Source organism: Stomoxys calcitrans, chromosome 4 (genome assembly GCF_963082655.1).
Source record: "Stomoxys calcitrans chromosome 4, idStoCalc2.1, whole genome shotgun sequence".
NCBI classification, from domain to species: Eukaryota; Metazoa; Arthropoda; class Insecta; order Diptera; family Muscidae; genus Stomoxys; species Stomoxys calcitrans.
In genome coordinates this window covers 78,706,986-78,722,964 of record NC_081555.1, presented here as the reverse complement: position 1 = coordinate 78,722,964, position 15,979 = coordinate 78,706,986, and the positions used below count along the sequence as shown (strand labels likewise).

General features: G+C 37.1%; 1 protein-coding gene across 2 annotated transcripts in view; it reads right to left on the bottom strand.

Moving 5' to 3' along the window:
* The window catches only part of LOC106086554 (teneurin-a), a 1,121,402-nt gene that overhangs the window by 18,380 nt on the left and 1,087,043 nt on the right, over positions 1–15,979 (bottom strand). For both annotated transcript variants that reach the window (XM_059366919.1, XM_059366920.1), the window contains 2 exons: positions 14,157–15,535; positions 8,587–9,113 (listed from right to left, as the gene is read on the bottom strand). In XM_059366919.1, the coding sequence (XP_059222902.1) occupies positions 8,587–9,113; positions 14,157–15,535 (1,906 nt within the window). The remainder of the gene's footprint in view (positions 1–8,586; positions 9,114–14,156; positions 15,536–15,979) is intronic.

Genomic DNA, 15,979 nt, shown 5'->3' with positions numbered 1-15,979 from the left:
ATTGCGCCCTCTTATTACTCAAGAACGTTGAAAGCATTGTTTCGAATCCTGGTGAGAATATCAGATAAAAATTTTTCAGCGATCATAAAAAAACTTACCCACAAAGAGGTGTCGCACTGCGGCACGCCGTTCGGACTCGTCTTTGAAAAGGAGCTCCCTAACCATTGAGCTTAAAAACTTAGTACTCATTGATATGTGAGAAGTTTGCCATTGTTCCTTAATGTAACGTTAATGGAAAAATTTGCATTTGCAAGAAGTCAAACCGGGAGTTCGGTTTAGATGGGACCGATTCCAACCATACTTTACACGTATGTTGGACTTCCTAAAAAATGTCATTGTGCAAAATTTGCGCCCTAAAGAAGCTCAAAAAGTAAAATCGGAAAATCGGTTTGTATGCTACGTCAAAACATGGACCCATTTGACATCCCAATCCCAATCGACCTGCTCTAATAAGAAGTATTTGTGCCTGATTTCTAGTATCTAGCTTTACTTTTTCGAAAGATAGCTTACTTTCGACAGGTAAATAGACAGATCGACAACGCTAAATAGACTTAGAATGTCAAGAAGATCAAGAATATATTTATACTTTATTGAGTCTCTGATCATTCTTTCGATGAGCTTCGAACAGATTGATGATGTAAGAATACCCCCATTCTATGGTGGAGGTCATAAAAATCATTTGCTTCAATCCTTAAATGTATGCTACAGTTAATCCATCTAAGTTACCCCGTTTTTATGCAATATATTTTTTAACGAAAACTGTTCTACGGAAGAGCCACCTATAAAGGCCCAGCTGTGGTTTACTGACAAACTTGTCGCTATCTACTTCAGAAACACCAACAACCTGAGGATTCCATTTTCTCTATTTTATCCGAAAAATTTTAATATGTCAGCAGAGTAATTATGTATACAGTAGTATTGAGATGTTAGGATATTCTCCTAGGTTTCACCTTCAGAAGCTCATAAGTAAGCATCTCCATTTACAACGCTGAACAACTGGATGCAAATCCTGGCGAGATCATCAACAAAAATTTTCAATGGTGGTTATTTTTTCACAAAAACTAACCAGCAACATTTTTGAATGCTGCAGCCTTCTCAAACTTATCTAAGAGGAGATGCCATTATACGGCAATCTGCTCGGACTCCCCTCACTTATTGTTGAACTAAAACTAAAATCAGACAGCACTTATTGATGTATGAAAAATCTCCACGTTGTTCCATAATGGGATGTTGGAGTGAACGTTTGCAAAATGTATACTTTATTAATGAACCTCTCTATTTATTCATAGAATATATTTAATTTATGATAACGAAATTGACTAGAAAATTAACACAAAATCAAATTACTTTCGAATATTTCACCAATCAAATCCAAAGAATATTCATTTTGGCCTAGCTTGGTTTCAATCATCACCCTGTTCATTCTGAGAACGTTAATCTAAACGCTGATGAAAACAACAAATTGACACCATCAATTGTGATTAATAACTCTTACAGGAACTATTAGCTAATAAGATTGATTTGGTAATGTAAAATTTTTCTCGAAATGCTTCAATGTATCCACACCTCTTGTCTTCTAAATGCTCTCATTCAGTGATTTCTTTTTATCTTCGACAGAAGCATAATTTTAGGTGTTGCTTAATACCCAGGTCATGATGAAACTTTAGCATGTGCTGCTAAGTAACTTGATTAATTACTTGTTATTGATTTTTCCAAGCCCATCCTAGGTGCTTCTGAACCAGTGGCAGCACCAGGCCACTCTTTACATTACCCCATCCATTTATTGTACTTGGAAACTATGGTACAGCATCAACGCCATATGGTAGACAATAAAACGAGTAGCTGTCTTTACTTAGGTAAAGACAAAAACGAAGAAGACACAGCACGCTGGGGAAAAAAAGAAATATTCCATAGCCAGACATTTATTAATTACATTGAGTTGTTTATCTAATTAGAAAAGCTGGGATAATAAGCACAAATTTATACCTTTGTTTGTGTGAACGTTAACGTAGTCTTCGAACGACTTCAGTCGTTGCGAAAACCCTATGCCACTTTGCTCATTGCAGGTTTAGCAGTATATATGGGGAGGAAAACAAATGGTGAGTTGTTAAGCAGCATAACAAATGTGCAGTTGGAAAAAATTGTTAAGTAATTTATCAAGGCATTTGCTTGGTAAGTTCTTTTTTCCTTTTGTTATTGAGAGTTTTCTTCGTTTTTTTTTACATTTTTTCCTCTGGCTGCTTTAGGAAAATGATCAAAGCATAGTACGAATTAGTTACGAGAAGTTATTTAAATTCAATAAATTATTAAGAATTTATTAGAAAGTGATGAATTTTTGCTGTCTTCTCTTCATGGTAAAAGATTGAAAAATTATAAAACCAGAGAAAATGTAACAGCAAGCGTATTCGACGGCAGCCTAGCTGTAGGCAATGAAAAATTACACTAAATGAAAAAATGTTGAGCGACTTGGGTAACTTAAGAAGAAAATACCAATAATTGGGATTATTGGCATGATTTAAATTTTCTATTTGTTATGTGATACGAAATATATTTTATAAGTTATTAGTTTTACTCCTTAGTTTTGAGTGTAACAATTTGCTCCGCAATTTGATCCAACCTAATGGAAAATCAAAATCGAATTGTACTCTGAATAGATTTAAGTTGTTTTAAATTGTTTTACTTACTTAAATCTTAAATTTTATAAATAAAATTTACTTGAATTCAAGAAAATGCTTAAAGCTTTCACTATAGTCTTTACATTTTAATGTGTTTAAGGGCATACTTTTAGTCGCGTTCAGACATAGCAATAACTAATGCCTACTTATTGGCTGTCACTAAAAATCACACCATTTGCCTTCAATTTAAGTAACAAAGTCAAGTTCCCATTGAAATTTATGGGTTTTCATGACCCCCTTGTGCACACAAACGGCAATCCGAAGCAAAATGCCCTAGCATATTTTGGAGCAACAGCTCCAAACAAACAAAAATTGTTATAATCAGCATTTTTAGCCAAGCAGGCACAATATTTTCACACAAGTACATAGTTTGAGGAAAAATTGCTTCTGTCTCCATAAAAGGAAGTATACATCTGTTACTCCCTCTACCCAAAAAGGTAATAGAGTTTGTTACGTTTTCATTTTATTTTGTAAAAGTTAAAGGAAAACTTGTGTGTTTTTTTTTTCTTCTCTTCTTGGGCTTTTCTCTTTTACTGGCTTGATGTGTGTAAATGCCTAACTGTGTCTGTCGGAAGTTCGTATTTGACTTCCGTTAGCATTTTGTCAGTAAAAGTAAATTGGCACTTTGTGAGGAGGGAAAAAGCTAATGATTCTATATGGGGAATAGCATATTCTATAGCAACAACACGTCACAGACAAAGTAGCAGCGAATGAGCGAATGAATGGACAAACTCTTAACATATGCATATGTTTCTATTTATTTCAAACGGAATAGCAAAAAGGAAGAACAAGTTTTACACATCCCTCCCATTGGTGAATTTTGTTTTGTTAATGTTAACAACCATACTTAAGGCCGGAAAACATTTGACGGAAACGGATGTAAAGGTGGACGCATACATTGTGTATATGCCACACACACTTATATACAGATGAATACATGAACATACTTTTAGAGATAATGTAAAAAAAAAAAAAATAAAAATGAATATGACAATATTCTTTGGCTTGATTGCTAAAGAATAGCCGTGCCATGTTGAAACCACACAATAGCTGTTTAAACACTTAATATACCCTTATTTTATGTTAATAACTTTTTTACCTCATCCTCTGCTTAGGCTTTTCCTTCCATTAGGCAAGGAAAAAACGAACAAACATAAATGTGAAAGCCTATTCATAGACATTCTAGATTTTTTCCACTCAATTGACTTAGGACAAAAGTCAGCTCAAGTGTGTCGGGTAATGTGAGGAACAATAATAATCACAATTGTCATAATCGTTTTTGGTTCTTTTGTTTGGTTGCCCGATTTTTTTCTCCATCTCCCCTTTCAGCATATATGCATTAGTAAATGTATATATGTGTGATTTGATTTCGATTACGTTTTCATGCTCCAATAATATACGAATATTGCTTTCCAAATCACAGTGAGCCTGGATTTCATTCCTTGCAAGCAGCCTCAAGGCAATATTTTGTGGTCGTTTTCTTTCATTTTTCCCTTTTTGACTTCCTTATGATTTTGGCTTGGCTAAACCCCCACAAGCAAATAAAGGAAATGGAATATAGTTTCCACATATATATAAATACGAACGAATTGCAAACATCTTGAACAAGACGAAAAATTCTTCTATAAATTTAAAAATTGCGAGAAAGGAATTTGATTTTAAGTTGGATAAAATTTGTCTGTAATTTTTTAGATTTATATACAACTTTTTAACCCGAATTGGAAAGTTCGACTAGGTAGACATGTGGTTTCAGCAAGACGGTGCCACATGACTCACAGCTCCTGAAACGATGTACCTATTGAGGTTTAAAACTTGAGTTATGAGGTTAAGTCGTTTAACTTTTTGTACAAGTCAAAGATGATTGAAGCCTTAGAGGCTTGGAAGCCCATGGGCTTAGAAATACAATAATATGGAAATATGGTAGCACTACCTACGTATGTAATAAGCGGAATACAGGCTCGAAAAAGAGGTACAAATTGGACTCTACGAATGGACCATGTGAACAGGAGTTGCCGACAACCTTTCTATGAAATTGTTTTTAAATAGCAAATGGTAATGGGCAATTTACTAATTCCAATAAAATGTGAGTGTTGTATTTGATTTAAGAAAACTTCGCTTAAAAATCACCCTTAGTTATGAATAAAACATTCAAAATTTTAACTAAATTAAATAGCAACCAGTAAGGAGAGTCAAAAGATGGGCGGTGGTGACTTTATAGTACTCTACACCTACCCTATAAGCACAAAGTGGAAGCTATATCTAACCTCGGAGAAATTTTCCCATCAATTATTTGGGATATGCATTGATATTTTTGCATGTTTGTATGAAGAGTCGAAGTTCTGAAGCCAATATATATTTATACCACCGCATTTGAAAAATAATGGATGTAAAAATTTCGATTATGCATAAAAATCCGGACTTTAATTATTTAACAATGCGCATCGATTTTCGAGAAAATATGTTAAACTGTAATAACTACGGTTGACAAATGACAACATTATTGCAAATTACCCAAATTCTGTGGCTTTAGGAGTGAGAATCGGGCGAAATACGTATACGTAAGCTATATCTAAATCTTAACCGATTCCTATGAAATTCACCAGCAAAACTAAGAGTCATACGAAAATCCTTCTTGCCAAATTTCGAGAGAATCCTTTAACAAATGAGCACTTTATTGCAATATTTCTCAAATTCGGACGAACATATATATGGGATATAAAGTCACTAGACTGCTTTTTATCGCGATAATTTCACCAGAGTTAAAGATTAAACCTGCAGATATGGTATAGGTGCATTCCACTTTAGAGATGAGGAATGCAATTTGATGACAGATTTAAGAAAACGACGTAAAGACGTAAACTAAGGTGATAGGTTTATATGGGAGCTGTATCAGGCTATAGACCGATTCGGGCCATATTACACACGTATGTTGAAGGTCATGGGAGAGCCATTGTACACAATTTCAGCCAAATCGGATAATAATTGCGCCCTGTAGTGGCTCAAGAAATCAAGATTCAAGATCGGTTTATATGGCAGCTATATCCGGTTATAGACCGATTTAAACCATACTTAGCACAGTTGTTGGATACCATAACAAAACACGTCGTGCAAGATTTCATTCCAATCGGATAAGAATTGCGCCCTCTAGAGGCTCAAGAAGTCAAGACCCAAGATCGGTTTATATGGCAGCTATATCAGGTTATGGACCGATTCGAACCAAAATTGGCACAGTTGTTGGATATCATAACAAAACACGTCGTGCAAAATTTCATTCTGATCGGAAAAGAATTGCGCACGCTAGAGGCTCAAGAAGTCAAGACCCAAGATCGGTTTATATGGCAGCTATATCCGGTTATAGACCGATTTAAACCATACTTAGCACAGTTGTTGGATACCATAACAAAACACGTCGTGCAAGATTTCATTCCAACCGGATAAGAATTGCGCCCTCTAGAGGCTCAAGAAGTCAAGACCCAAGATCGGTTTATATGGCAGCTATATCAGGTTATGGACCGATTCGAACTAAAATTGGCACAGTTGTTGGATATCATAACAAAACACGTCGTGCAAAATTTCATTCCAATCGGATAAGAATTGCGCACTCTAGAGGCGCAAGAAATTAAGACCCAAGATCGGTTTATATGGCAGCTATATCAAAACATGGAACGATGTAAAACATATTTAGCACTGTTGTTGGAAGTCATGACAAAACTCGTTATCCGTAGTTTCAGCCGAATCGGATAAGAATTTCGCCCACTATTGTCTCAAGAAATCAAGATTGAATATCATCAAAAGTCATAACGAAATAGGTCGTGCAAAACTTCAGCCAAATCCGATGAGAAATACGCCCTCTAGACGTTCAAGAAGTCAAGACCCCAGATCGGTTTATATGGCAGCTATAACCGGTTATGGACCGATGTATACCATACTTAGCTCAGATGTTGGAAGTCATAACGAAATAGGTCGTGCAAAACTTCAGCCAAATCGGATAAGAATTGCGCCCTCTAGTGAATCAAGAAGTCAAGATCGAAGATCGGTTTATATGGCAGCTATATCAAAACATGGACCGATATGGCCCATTTACAATCCCAACCGACCTACACTAAAAGAAGGTATTTATTTAGCGTGCTTTCGACAGACAGACGGACGGACGGATATGGCTAGGTCGGCTTTAAATGTCATGACGATCACGATTATATATACTTTAGGGTCTTAGACGAATATTTCGAGGAGTTACAAACAGAGTGACGTAATTAGTATACCCCCATCCTATGGTGGAGGGTATAAAAAACGACAACAAGCCGATTACTAGGTATAGATATGAGCTTATCCATACCATATAGACAGAAGATTGTAACCTCAATACTTGACGCTAACTCCCACTATGCAATTTTTTGTAAATTAAATGTCTAAAATTCTTTAAAAACTACAAGATCACATAGTCTTTATTATTAAACTTTTTATACCCATCACCGTAGGATAGGGGGTATATTCATTTACTCATTCCGTTTGCAACACAACGAAATACCAATTTCCGACCCTACAAAGTATATATATTTCAATACTTGACGCTAACTCCCACTATGCAATTTTTTGTAAATTAAATGTCTAAAATTCTTTAAAAACTACAAGATCACATAGTCTTTATTATTAAACTTTTTATACCCATCACCGTAGGATAGGGGGTATATTCATTTACTCATTCCGTTTGCAACACAACGAAATACCAATTTCCGACCCTACAAAGTATATATATTTCGGATCGTCGTAAAATTCTAAGACGATTTAACGATGTTCGTGTGTCTGTCCGTCTATACGTCTGTTGTAATCACTCTTCAGGCTTCAAAAATTGAGATATTGAGCTGAAATTTGGCACAGATACGTCTCTTGATGCACGCTGGTTATGTTCTTGAACGGAGTTAGTAGTTTAAGGCTTTTCGACAACTGACCCAAATATGGTTCAGGTCGGACTATATTTAGATATACCTACCTTATAGACCGATCTGCCGATAAAGAGTCTGAAGCCCATAAAAGCTTTATTGAATAGTTTCAGGCCTCTCAACTTCGAACCTAAATATGGTTCAGATCGGACTATATTTAGATATAGCTGCCATATAGACCGATCTTCCGATAAAGGGTCTGAAGCCCATAAAAGCCCTATTTATAAAACGATTTCGCTGAAATTTGAAACAGTGGGTAGTTTCAGTTCTCCCGACATCCGCCCCAAATATGGTTTGGATCGGACTATATTTAGATATAGCTGCCATATAGACCGACCTCCCGATAAAGGGTCTGAAGCCCATAAAAACATTATTTTTTATCCAATTTCGCTGAAATTTGAAACAGTGAGTAGTTTAAGTCCACCCGCCATCGGACCCATATATGGTTAAAATAGGACTGTATTTAGATATAGCTGTCATATAGACCGATATGCCGGTTAAGGGTCTGAAGCTAATAAAAGCTTTATTTATTACCCGATTTTGTTGACATTTGAAATACAAAATTCAACAGTGACAACAGTGACCGAATTTTAGTGCATAAGTTATCCAATTTTCATCGGATTGTGACGAAAGGGGATTTACATATAAACGCGAGGTGGTGGGTATCCAAAGTTCGCGACCGGCCGAACTTAATGCCTTTTACTTGTTTATTATTTTTCTTTTTTTGTTATAGTATTTCACTTCCACCTTGCATATTAAATTCAAATTCGCCTATCTTATTAAGTTTGTTGAGCCTTAATTTAGACCTTTTCCAACCATCAACGTAATTTTTTGCGTATGAATTACTTCGCTTAATGTTGCCTTGTAGCTGAAGGCTCTTAATTAATTTTCCCTGTTTCATTGTGTTTGTGCGGTACATTGTCTACATTGACAACACTACATGAATGAGTACTAAATACAAAGCAACTTACCTTGATCGGCCACATTAATTACACCATCCTGGGCAACCGCTATGGCTGATATTGCCTGGAAACGTGCATTCGATGACAACAGAGTTTCGGCATTGCTGAGTGTGCCATCGTCGTTAAGGGTGCCAGCGGAGCCCAATACTGAGCCCAAACCACCGGCTGATGTTGTTGTTTTAGCGCCCAGTAATACGGTCGTTGTTGTTGTAGGCCCGGTTGACATAAGATTACCCGTCACAATGCCAGCTAATCCTGAGGTGGGAGAGCAAATGCAACCGCCATTGGTGCCTGTCGCTGCACCAGACACCGCACCAGCCCCACCAATGCCATTGAAACCGCCATTTCCGTTTCCGTTGCCGGCTGGCGTAGTGGGCGTTGTACCACCACTGCCACTTCCACCACCACTATTGCGATTTGTGGGATTAGTAGTCGTTGAATAGGAGCCACTGCTGTGGCCTGCACCGTTGTTAGAATTTAAGCCGGATGTCGAGGCATTGAGGCCAGCGCCATTTGTGCAGTCACATGTTAAGGCACTGTGTTTTAAATTGCGCGAACATCGAGAAGAGAATAAAAGTGGAAAATGCCATTAGTTGCAATATTGCTAAGCGACACAAAACTTTCTCGCCAACATAGAGACAGATAAATATACAGGATAGATTAAAATAAATTGAATTTTAAATGTAAGCCCAACACATACACGCATACACCTATGCGGTCGGCCATACACCGATATATCCGTCGCTGTTAAAAGTTTAGAGCAAACAAATTTATTTTCCATTTCATTTTTTTTTTTCGCTCACCCGGAAATTTAGTGAAAATCGTTAGTTTCGTTGTTATTCATTTAGGAAATTGTATAACATTTTTAACTAGTCCGGTTTGATATGATTCTTTTCGCTTTGTTTTTAGTTATCCTACCTGCTGCGCTACCAGATTACCTTAGCGATTGTGGGTTGAAATCCTGTTTTTTTTTTTTGTCACAATATGAACAAAGAGCAAAAAATATCTGCTTAAAAGTTAAGGACAGCATTTGTTTGGTTTTAGCTGGAATAGCATTTCTGTACGCTCGGAAAAACACTGCAATTCAAACCACAAACATTAGGAATTTGCTGCTTCAGCAAAAATAAAAAAAGCAACAAGAGGCTAAAAAGTGCTAGCTCTTGACTTGGCAACCAAAAAAAAAGCAAATATGCTAAAAAAGGATGTTAATGACAATGAGTCCTGTGAAAAAACAAACACACTATACTCTGCTAAAAACTTAATACCACTCGTTTGGAGCCAAAATAGTTGCAGAATCAGAGTTTTTACACTTTGAAACAATGCATTTGTAATATTAAAAAACAGATAAAAAAGGTAAGATACAAAAGGGAGGAAGCACAGTGGGTTAAAGAGTGAAAATGGCTGGTGTACATCATAAACTTTTTGTTGTGAGAATTTGTTTAAATGATTCTTCTCAAATATAAGAATTAATAAAATTTACAAGTAAAAATTAATGAAACCGGGCAATAGATCCTCTAAATTTTGGATTAAGACGCTAAATAGTTCGTTATGAATCATATTCGGTTCGGATATCGGAGGTCATAGTCCAACTCAGAAATGCCAAAAAATCACCCATGAAGAAATTTCTCATCAATGAGTGCAATCCTATTCAAGTTTTAGCGTAATCATATGAGTTTCTTTTTTTATGCTGAGTCCAGTTAGAGACACCACTTATTAGAGAAGTTTTAACCTGGCTCGGAAATTGATATTTCAATGTGTTGCAAACGGAATCACTAAATAAATATACTCTCTATCCTATGGTGATGGGTATAAAAATGAAGGAAGTTCTATATTTACCATCAAGGAAACTGCCCCTTTTATAGGTTCAAGTTATTAAATCTTCTTCAACAATTCAATTCTAAACATGGGCTAAGGGAATCCATATTTTTTATATATTACTGTAAACAATTTCCCCTAGAAAATGTTTAAAACCGAAATTTTAGTTACTTCCCTAAACAATTTATTGTTTTGTTAAATAAACATTCCACAGTGTCTCAGCGGTTCCACAAAATTATTAGCTCCATTATAGAAGAACAAAAATTAACAAGTTGGCAAACATCAAGCGACAGATTAAAAATATCACATTTTGTTCATCATGGTGTTGTTTTTATGTTGTCTGCATTTCTGTCTGCAATGTTTTAAGTTTTTGGGATTTCTTTTTCGAGAAGGACAAATTTTTCATCGCCCGAAAATCAGACAAGGGAATCCCTTCATATTACAAAGGATTCTCTGAATTTGGGTTGAGGATTTAATAAAAAAGAAGGAAATAGATTTGTATGGAATCCACACACAGACAGCGGAACTATGCTGTGATACATACATATGTACGAGTAATTTCACCCAGTAAAAAATAACCATCCAAATGGAGTTACAAAAAATTAGAATTGTTTCTATTTGTTAGTTCAAGCAAATGTCACTCGCAAAAAAGGCTTGACAATGTTGCCAAGTATCACTAGCCTGATAACATAGTACAACAGACGATGCATTTCATCCTGTTTTGAGAATGGCTTTGCCCCACTAAACCTACAGCTAAAACTCTGCAAAATTTGGAAGTTTAGAGTTGCTAGAGAAAAAACAAAAACCAGAGTATCGTTATGAAGCAGCAGCAATTGTCATGTCCTGGTAGTTGAAGTGTTTGCAGGGCTACATGTCTGTCCAAGATTAGCGCAAAAAAAGTTGACGATTTTCTATGATTATGATGTAGTCGCAGGCAGAGATAGAGGATGAAAGAGTGAGACACAAACACAACGCTTATGATACGAGACTTTGTTAGTGTCTGTGTGTCTTCTCTTTGGTTGCTTGCAGCGATGATTACTACTACTCAGATGGCGATGTCGCTGCTGTTGCTGAACAAACAAAAAAACTTGCTGATAAAACACTAAGAGGACAACAGCCCCGAAATTTCGTGTTTTTCTTATCCATTCGAGTAAAGTTGGAAGGTGGGAGGATAACAGCGAAAAAATTAGTTGTTTGCTTTAAAGGACATTGACATTAAAACGGAAATGGCAATTTTGCACAAATTTTGGAATGTACCCTGCACCAATGCTGTAGTACAAGGTATGTAATGCAAATGTAATCCATTAACCCTTTGAGGACGAATTTTGCTCCAAAAACCACATTTATTAATGGATTGTGGAAAATCAGCATTTGATCGATAGAAACCAAACTAGGGCCTTAAACTCCGTTTCATACAGTTTCATATTCTCCGCTTATTTTTGATACGATGTCAAACTCAAACATTTGCATTATTTTTTTCATTAATTTAAAAAGTCTATATTTCGAAGATTTTGTAGGCTAGGGATCTAAAATTTTAGTGTTGGTGGAGTCAATGCGAATTAGGCAATCACCCTTAGATATTGTGTCGAAATTATTATTAATAAAGGCCATTAGAGATTAAAAATGAGTCCCATTTAGTTTTTATATTAAACAGCTCGAAATCTCCGTGAGGGCTTCTAGAGCCCGTCTAATCCTCAATTTTTACGCAATTTTGCTGGTACTTAGCATTTAACGTATATCTATGATTTCTAATACCCAAACCAAATACGGCAAACATAGTTCCTTTAACAGATATAGCCCCCATAGAAACCCCTATTTAATGAATTTGACCAAACTTTGTTATATAAGCGCACTTATTTCCCACCACCCTCACACCAAGCACGGTCCAGATACGTCCACAAATTGATATAATCTCACAAAAACCGATTCCATGATTTGAGTCTTTTAGAGACTAAGCTTAAATTTTGTGTTCGTTTTCTCTGAAGGTTTAAATTTAAACAAGTAAGAGCGTGCTAAGTTTGCTACAACAACAAGACTTTATCGATCGGATTATTCTTTGTCCTCAAAGGGTAAAGGAGCAGGGCCAAACTTCTCACTCTGCAGTCCGATTCAAGTTTTAAGCTCAGTTTGGGAAGAAGTTTTAACATAGCTTCTATACGACATAAAACCTCACAAATGTCGCCAGAAATAGGAGGGGAAAACGACGTATGAAAATTGTTTTACCCACCACGGAAGGATGCGGGCATATTCATTTTGTTATTCCGTTTGCAACACATCGAAATATTCATTTCCGACTTCAATATTTCTTGATCGTCGTAAAAATTTAAGATGATCTAGCCATGAACGTCCGTCCGTCTGTTGAAATCACGCTACAGTCTTTAAAAATAGAGATATTAGGCTGAAACTTTGCACAGACTCTTCGTTTGTCCATAGGCAGGATAAATTCGCAGAATTTATCGGACTATATCTTGATATAGCCCTCATATAGACCGATCTGCCGATTAAAGGTCTTAGGCCCATAAACGCCACATTTATTATCTGATTGTGCTGAAATTTTTAGATCGCGAGTTGTGTTGGGCCACTCGACATCCTCCTATAGTTTGGTCTAGATCCGTTCAGATTGGGATATAGCTGCTATATAGATCGATCCCTCGATTTAAAGTCTTGGCCCCATAAAAGTCGCATTTTTCATCGGATTTCGCAGAAATTTGGGAAAGTGAGTTTTGTTAGGCCATTGGACACCTTTTTTTCAATTTGACTCAGTTCGGCCCAGATTTGGAAATAGCTGCCATATAGACTGATCCCTCGATTTAAGGTCTTGGTCTCATAAAATGCAAAGGCAAATTTTGTCCATGAACATTCCACTAAGGAACAGGGGCAAACTTCTTACATATCAATGAGTGCAGTCCGATTCAAGTTTAAGCTTAATGATAAGGTGACGCCGAGTCCGAACGGCTTGCCGCAGTGCGGCTCCTCTTTCGAGAGATGTTTTACATCGCATAGCACCTCACAAATGTTGCCAGCATTAGGAGGCGAAAACCACCGCTGAAAATTTTTTCTGATGGTCTCGCCAGGATTCGAACCCAGGCGTTCAGCGTCATAGGCGGACATGCTAACCTCTGCGCTACGGTGGCCTCCATAAAAGGCGCATTTATTATCTGATTTCGCTGAAATTTAGAAAAGTGAGTTGTGTTTGGTCCTTTGTCGCGGGGCACGCACCACCACGCACCAGCACCCCCAAAAACCGCCCAAAATTAAATTTTTACCAATTGAGGCAAAGTAGGTATCTAACGAATGGTGATTAGAATTAGAATGCGAAATTTATATCATAGTTAGGAGTCAAGTCTCAGTGGGGCCGCCCCTCTCCAAAAGTCACCCCAAACGGACATATGGGATGATCGGAGCAATAAGAGATTCAAAAGAAAGCTACTTGAGAGCAGAAATCTAAACTTTTACAAAAATTCGGGTCACTTCGACCCACCTCAAAAGTGGGCCTTAAGTGCATATGTGTAGCAAACGGAACAATATGGGATTGTAATGAAAGTTAAATACGTTCCGTATAGACTCAAAAACGGTTTAACTGATTTTTTAGAAACTTTCACAGATGCTGCATAATTCCATGGTAAAAATAGGGTACTAAATTTTTTGATAGCTGGAGTTGGGCGGAATTATTAATATTGTTCGCTGGGCTTACATTATTCGCTTGATGAAAAAAGAGAAATAATTCTTTTCGATACAGGTTTTTTTGCAAAACATCTACTTACCCCGCATTTTCCTGTTTTCCAGCAAAGTAGCGCATATTACCCGAAGTATCCACTACACGTATTGAATTAACTCTTCTCGAATCGCTATCGGCAATGTAAAGATCTCCAAACGGTGAGAAGGCCATAGCCAAAACTGTTCCCAAAACATTATCGGTAGTCTTATTAGTCTTATCCTGACCATTGTTGTTGCAATGCAATGGTGTGCCAGCCACCACCCGGATCTTCATATCTGATGTTAAGCGCAATACCAAACGATCATCGATGAAATGTAGAGAACCATCCAAGGGACTTAAAGCTAAGCCAGTGGGCCATTGCAATTGGGCCTGATTGGCCATTAAAGTTCCCGAACATGGCGCAGGGCTCCAGTGGTTGTGATGACCATGATGGCCAATTAGAGTGTGTATAACTCCCTTGGGATCGACAGCTCTTATATTTGTACCATCAGCAATGTACATGGTGCGATCAGCTGCAATTGCTAAGCCTTTAGGATGTGACAAACGTGCCTGCAAAGCTGGACCACCATCACCACAATTGCCCTCATCTCCCGGTATGCAACGTTGGCCTGAACCCACAACTGGTTCACTATTGATCGCAGGATCTTTAACTTTCTCCAGACGTAATAGCCGAAGGATTTGATGTCTCTCCGGATCGGAAATATACAAGTGACCATCAGCAGGTGAAACGGCCAAATAATATTGATATGACACTTGGGTAGCACTCAGCTGTAGTATGGTATAGACTTTTCCATCGGGCGTAATACGTCTCACCAAATTGAAGTCACCCACATATAAGCTGCCATCAGGACCCGAAGCCAAAGCAATAGGTGTCAATAGTTTAGCATCCTTAGCTATACCATTGCAATGATCGGGACAATTTAAAGGTCTCTGCAAGCCAGTACCCATTACAACTTTCACTGTTCGCGGATATTCTTTCATATGCAAGGTACTGCCATCACCTTTTTGTAGTATACCTTCATGGAAATTATAATGATGATGTATGTCCAAGCCCCAGCCTCCAATATCGGAGATATCCACGTCGTAACCTTGCAATTTGGCGGTTTGGGTAATCCATACGGGTGTATCGCAAGTCGAATGCTGATAGCCCACCGATATGCGAGCTATGGTTACACCATAGACTTTTTGCCTATAAACATTTCGTTTGTTCCAAGCGAATGTGTGTATCAAATTGGGATCAGCCTCATAGGTTTTGATATGTAGAGAACCCTCTATTTCTACACCCACATGAACATGGGTCAGAGTTTTGGGTATTTTCTCTGAAGTCAAACGCATGCGTACAATACTTAGGTAACCCGAAGCCTGTGATGACTGATATGTTAGATGTAGATCAGAGCCGGGAATTTGTATGGATTCTTGAACAATCTGTTGACAAAATGAAGAAGGGAAAGTAGAATATTAGTGAAAAAAAATTTTCATTTCATATTTATTTAATATTACGAAATTAACTTTTTAATCATACTTTTTAGCAATATGCATGTACCTTAGGGTATAATAAACTAATAAATTAGTTTTCCCCAATCGTATTCACAACACATACTCGCACATACCCCCTTAAATTAATTTTATTTAAACTTATATAACTTTTGCATATTTTCATCCCAAGCTCAAGCCATTAAATACCATTTCATTTACACTTGTGCCCTTTTTTGTGGATATCAGTGGAAAATTTAATTTCAAACTGTTCTGCTTAGCTTCTAATGAACCTTTCTTTTGTGCTTAGCCTTAAGATGCACACTTAAGTCTTAAAACATTTCATTTGAAGTGTAGGTCAATAGTTCCCATGACTGTAATTTCTATTTAATGAAA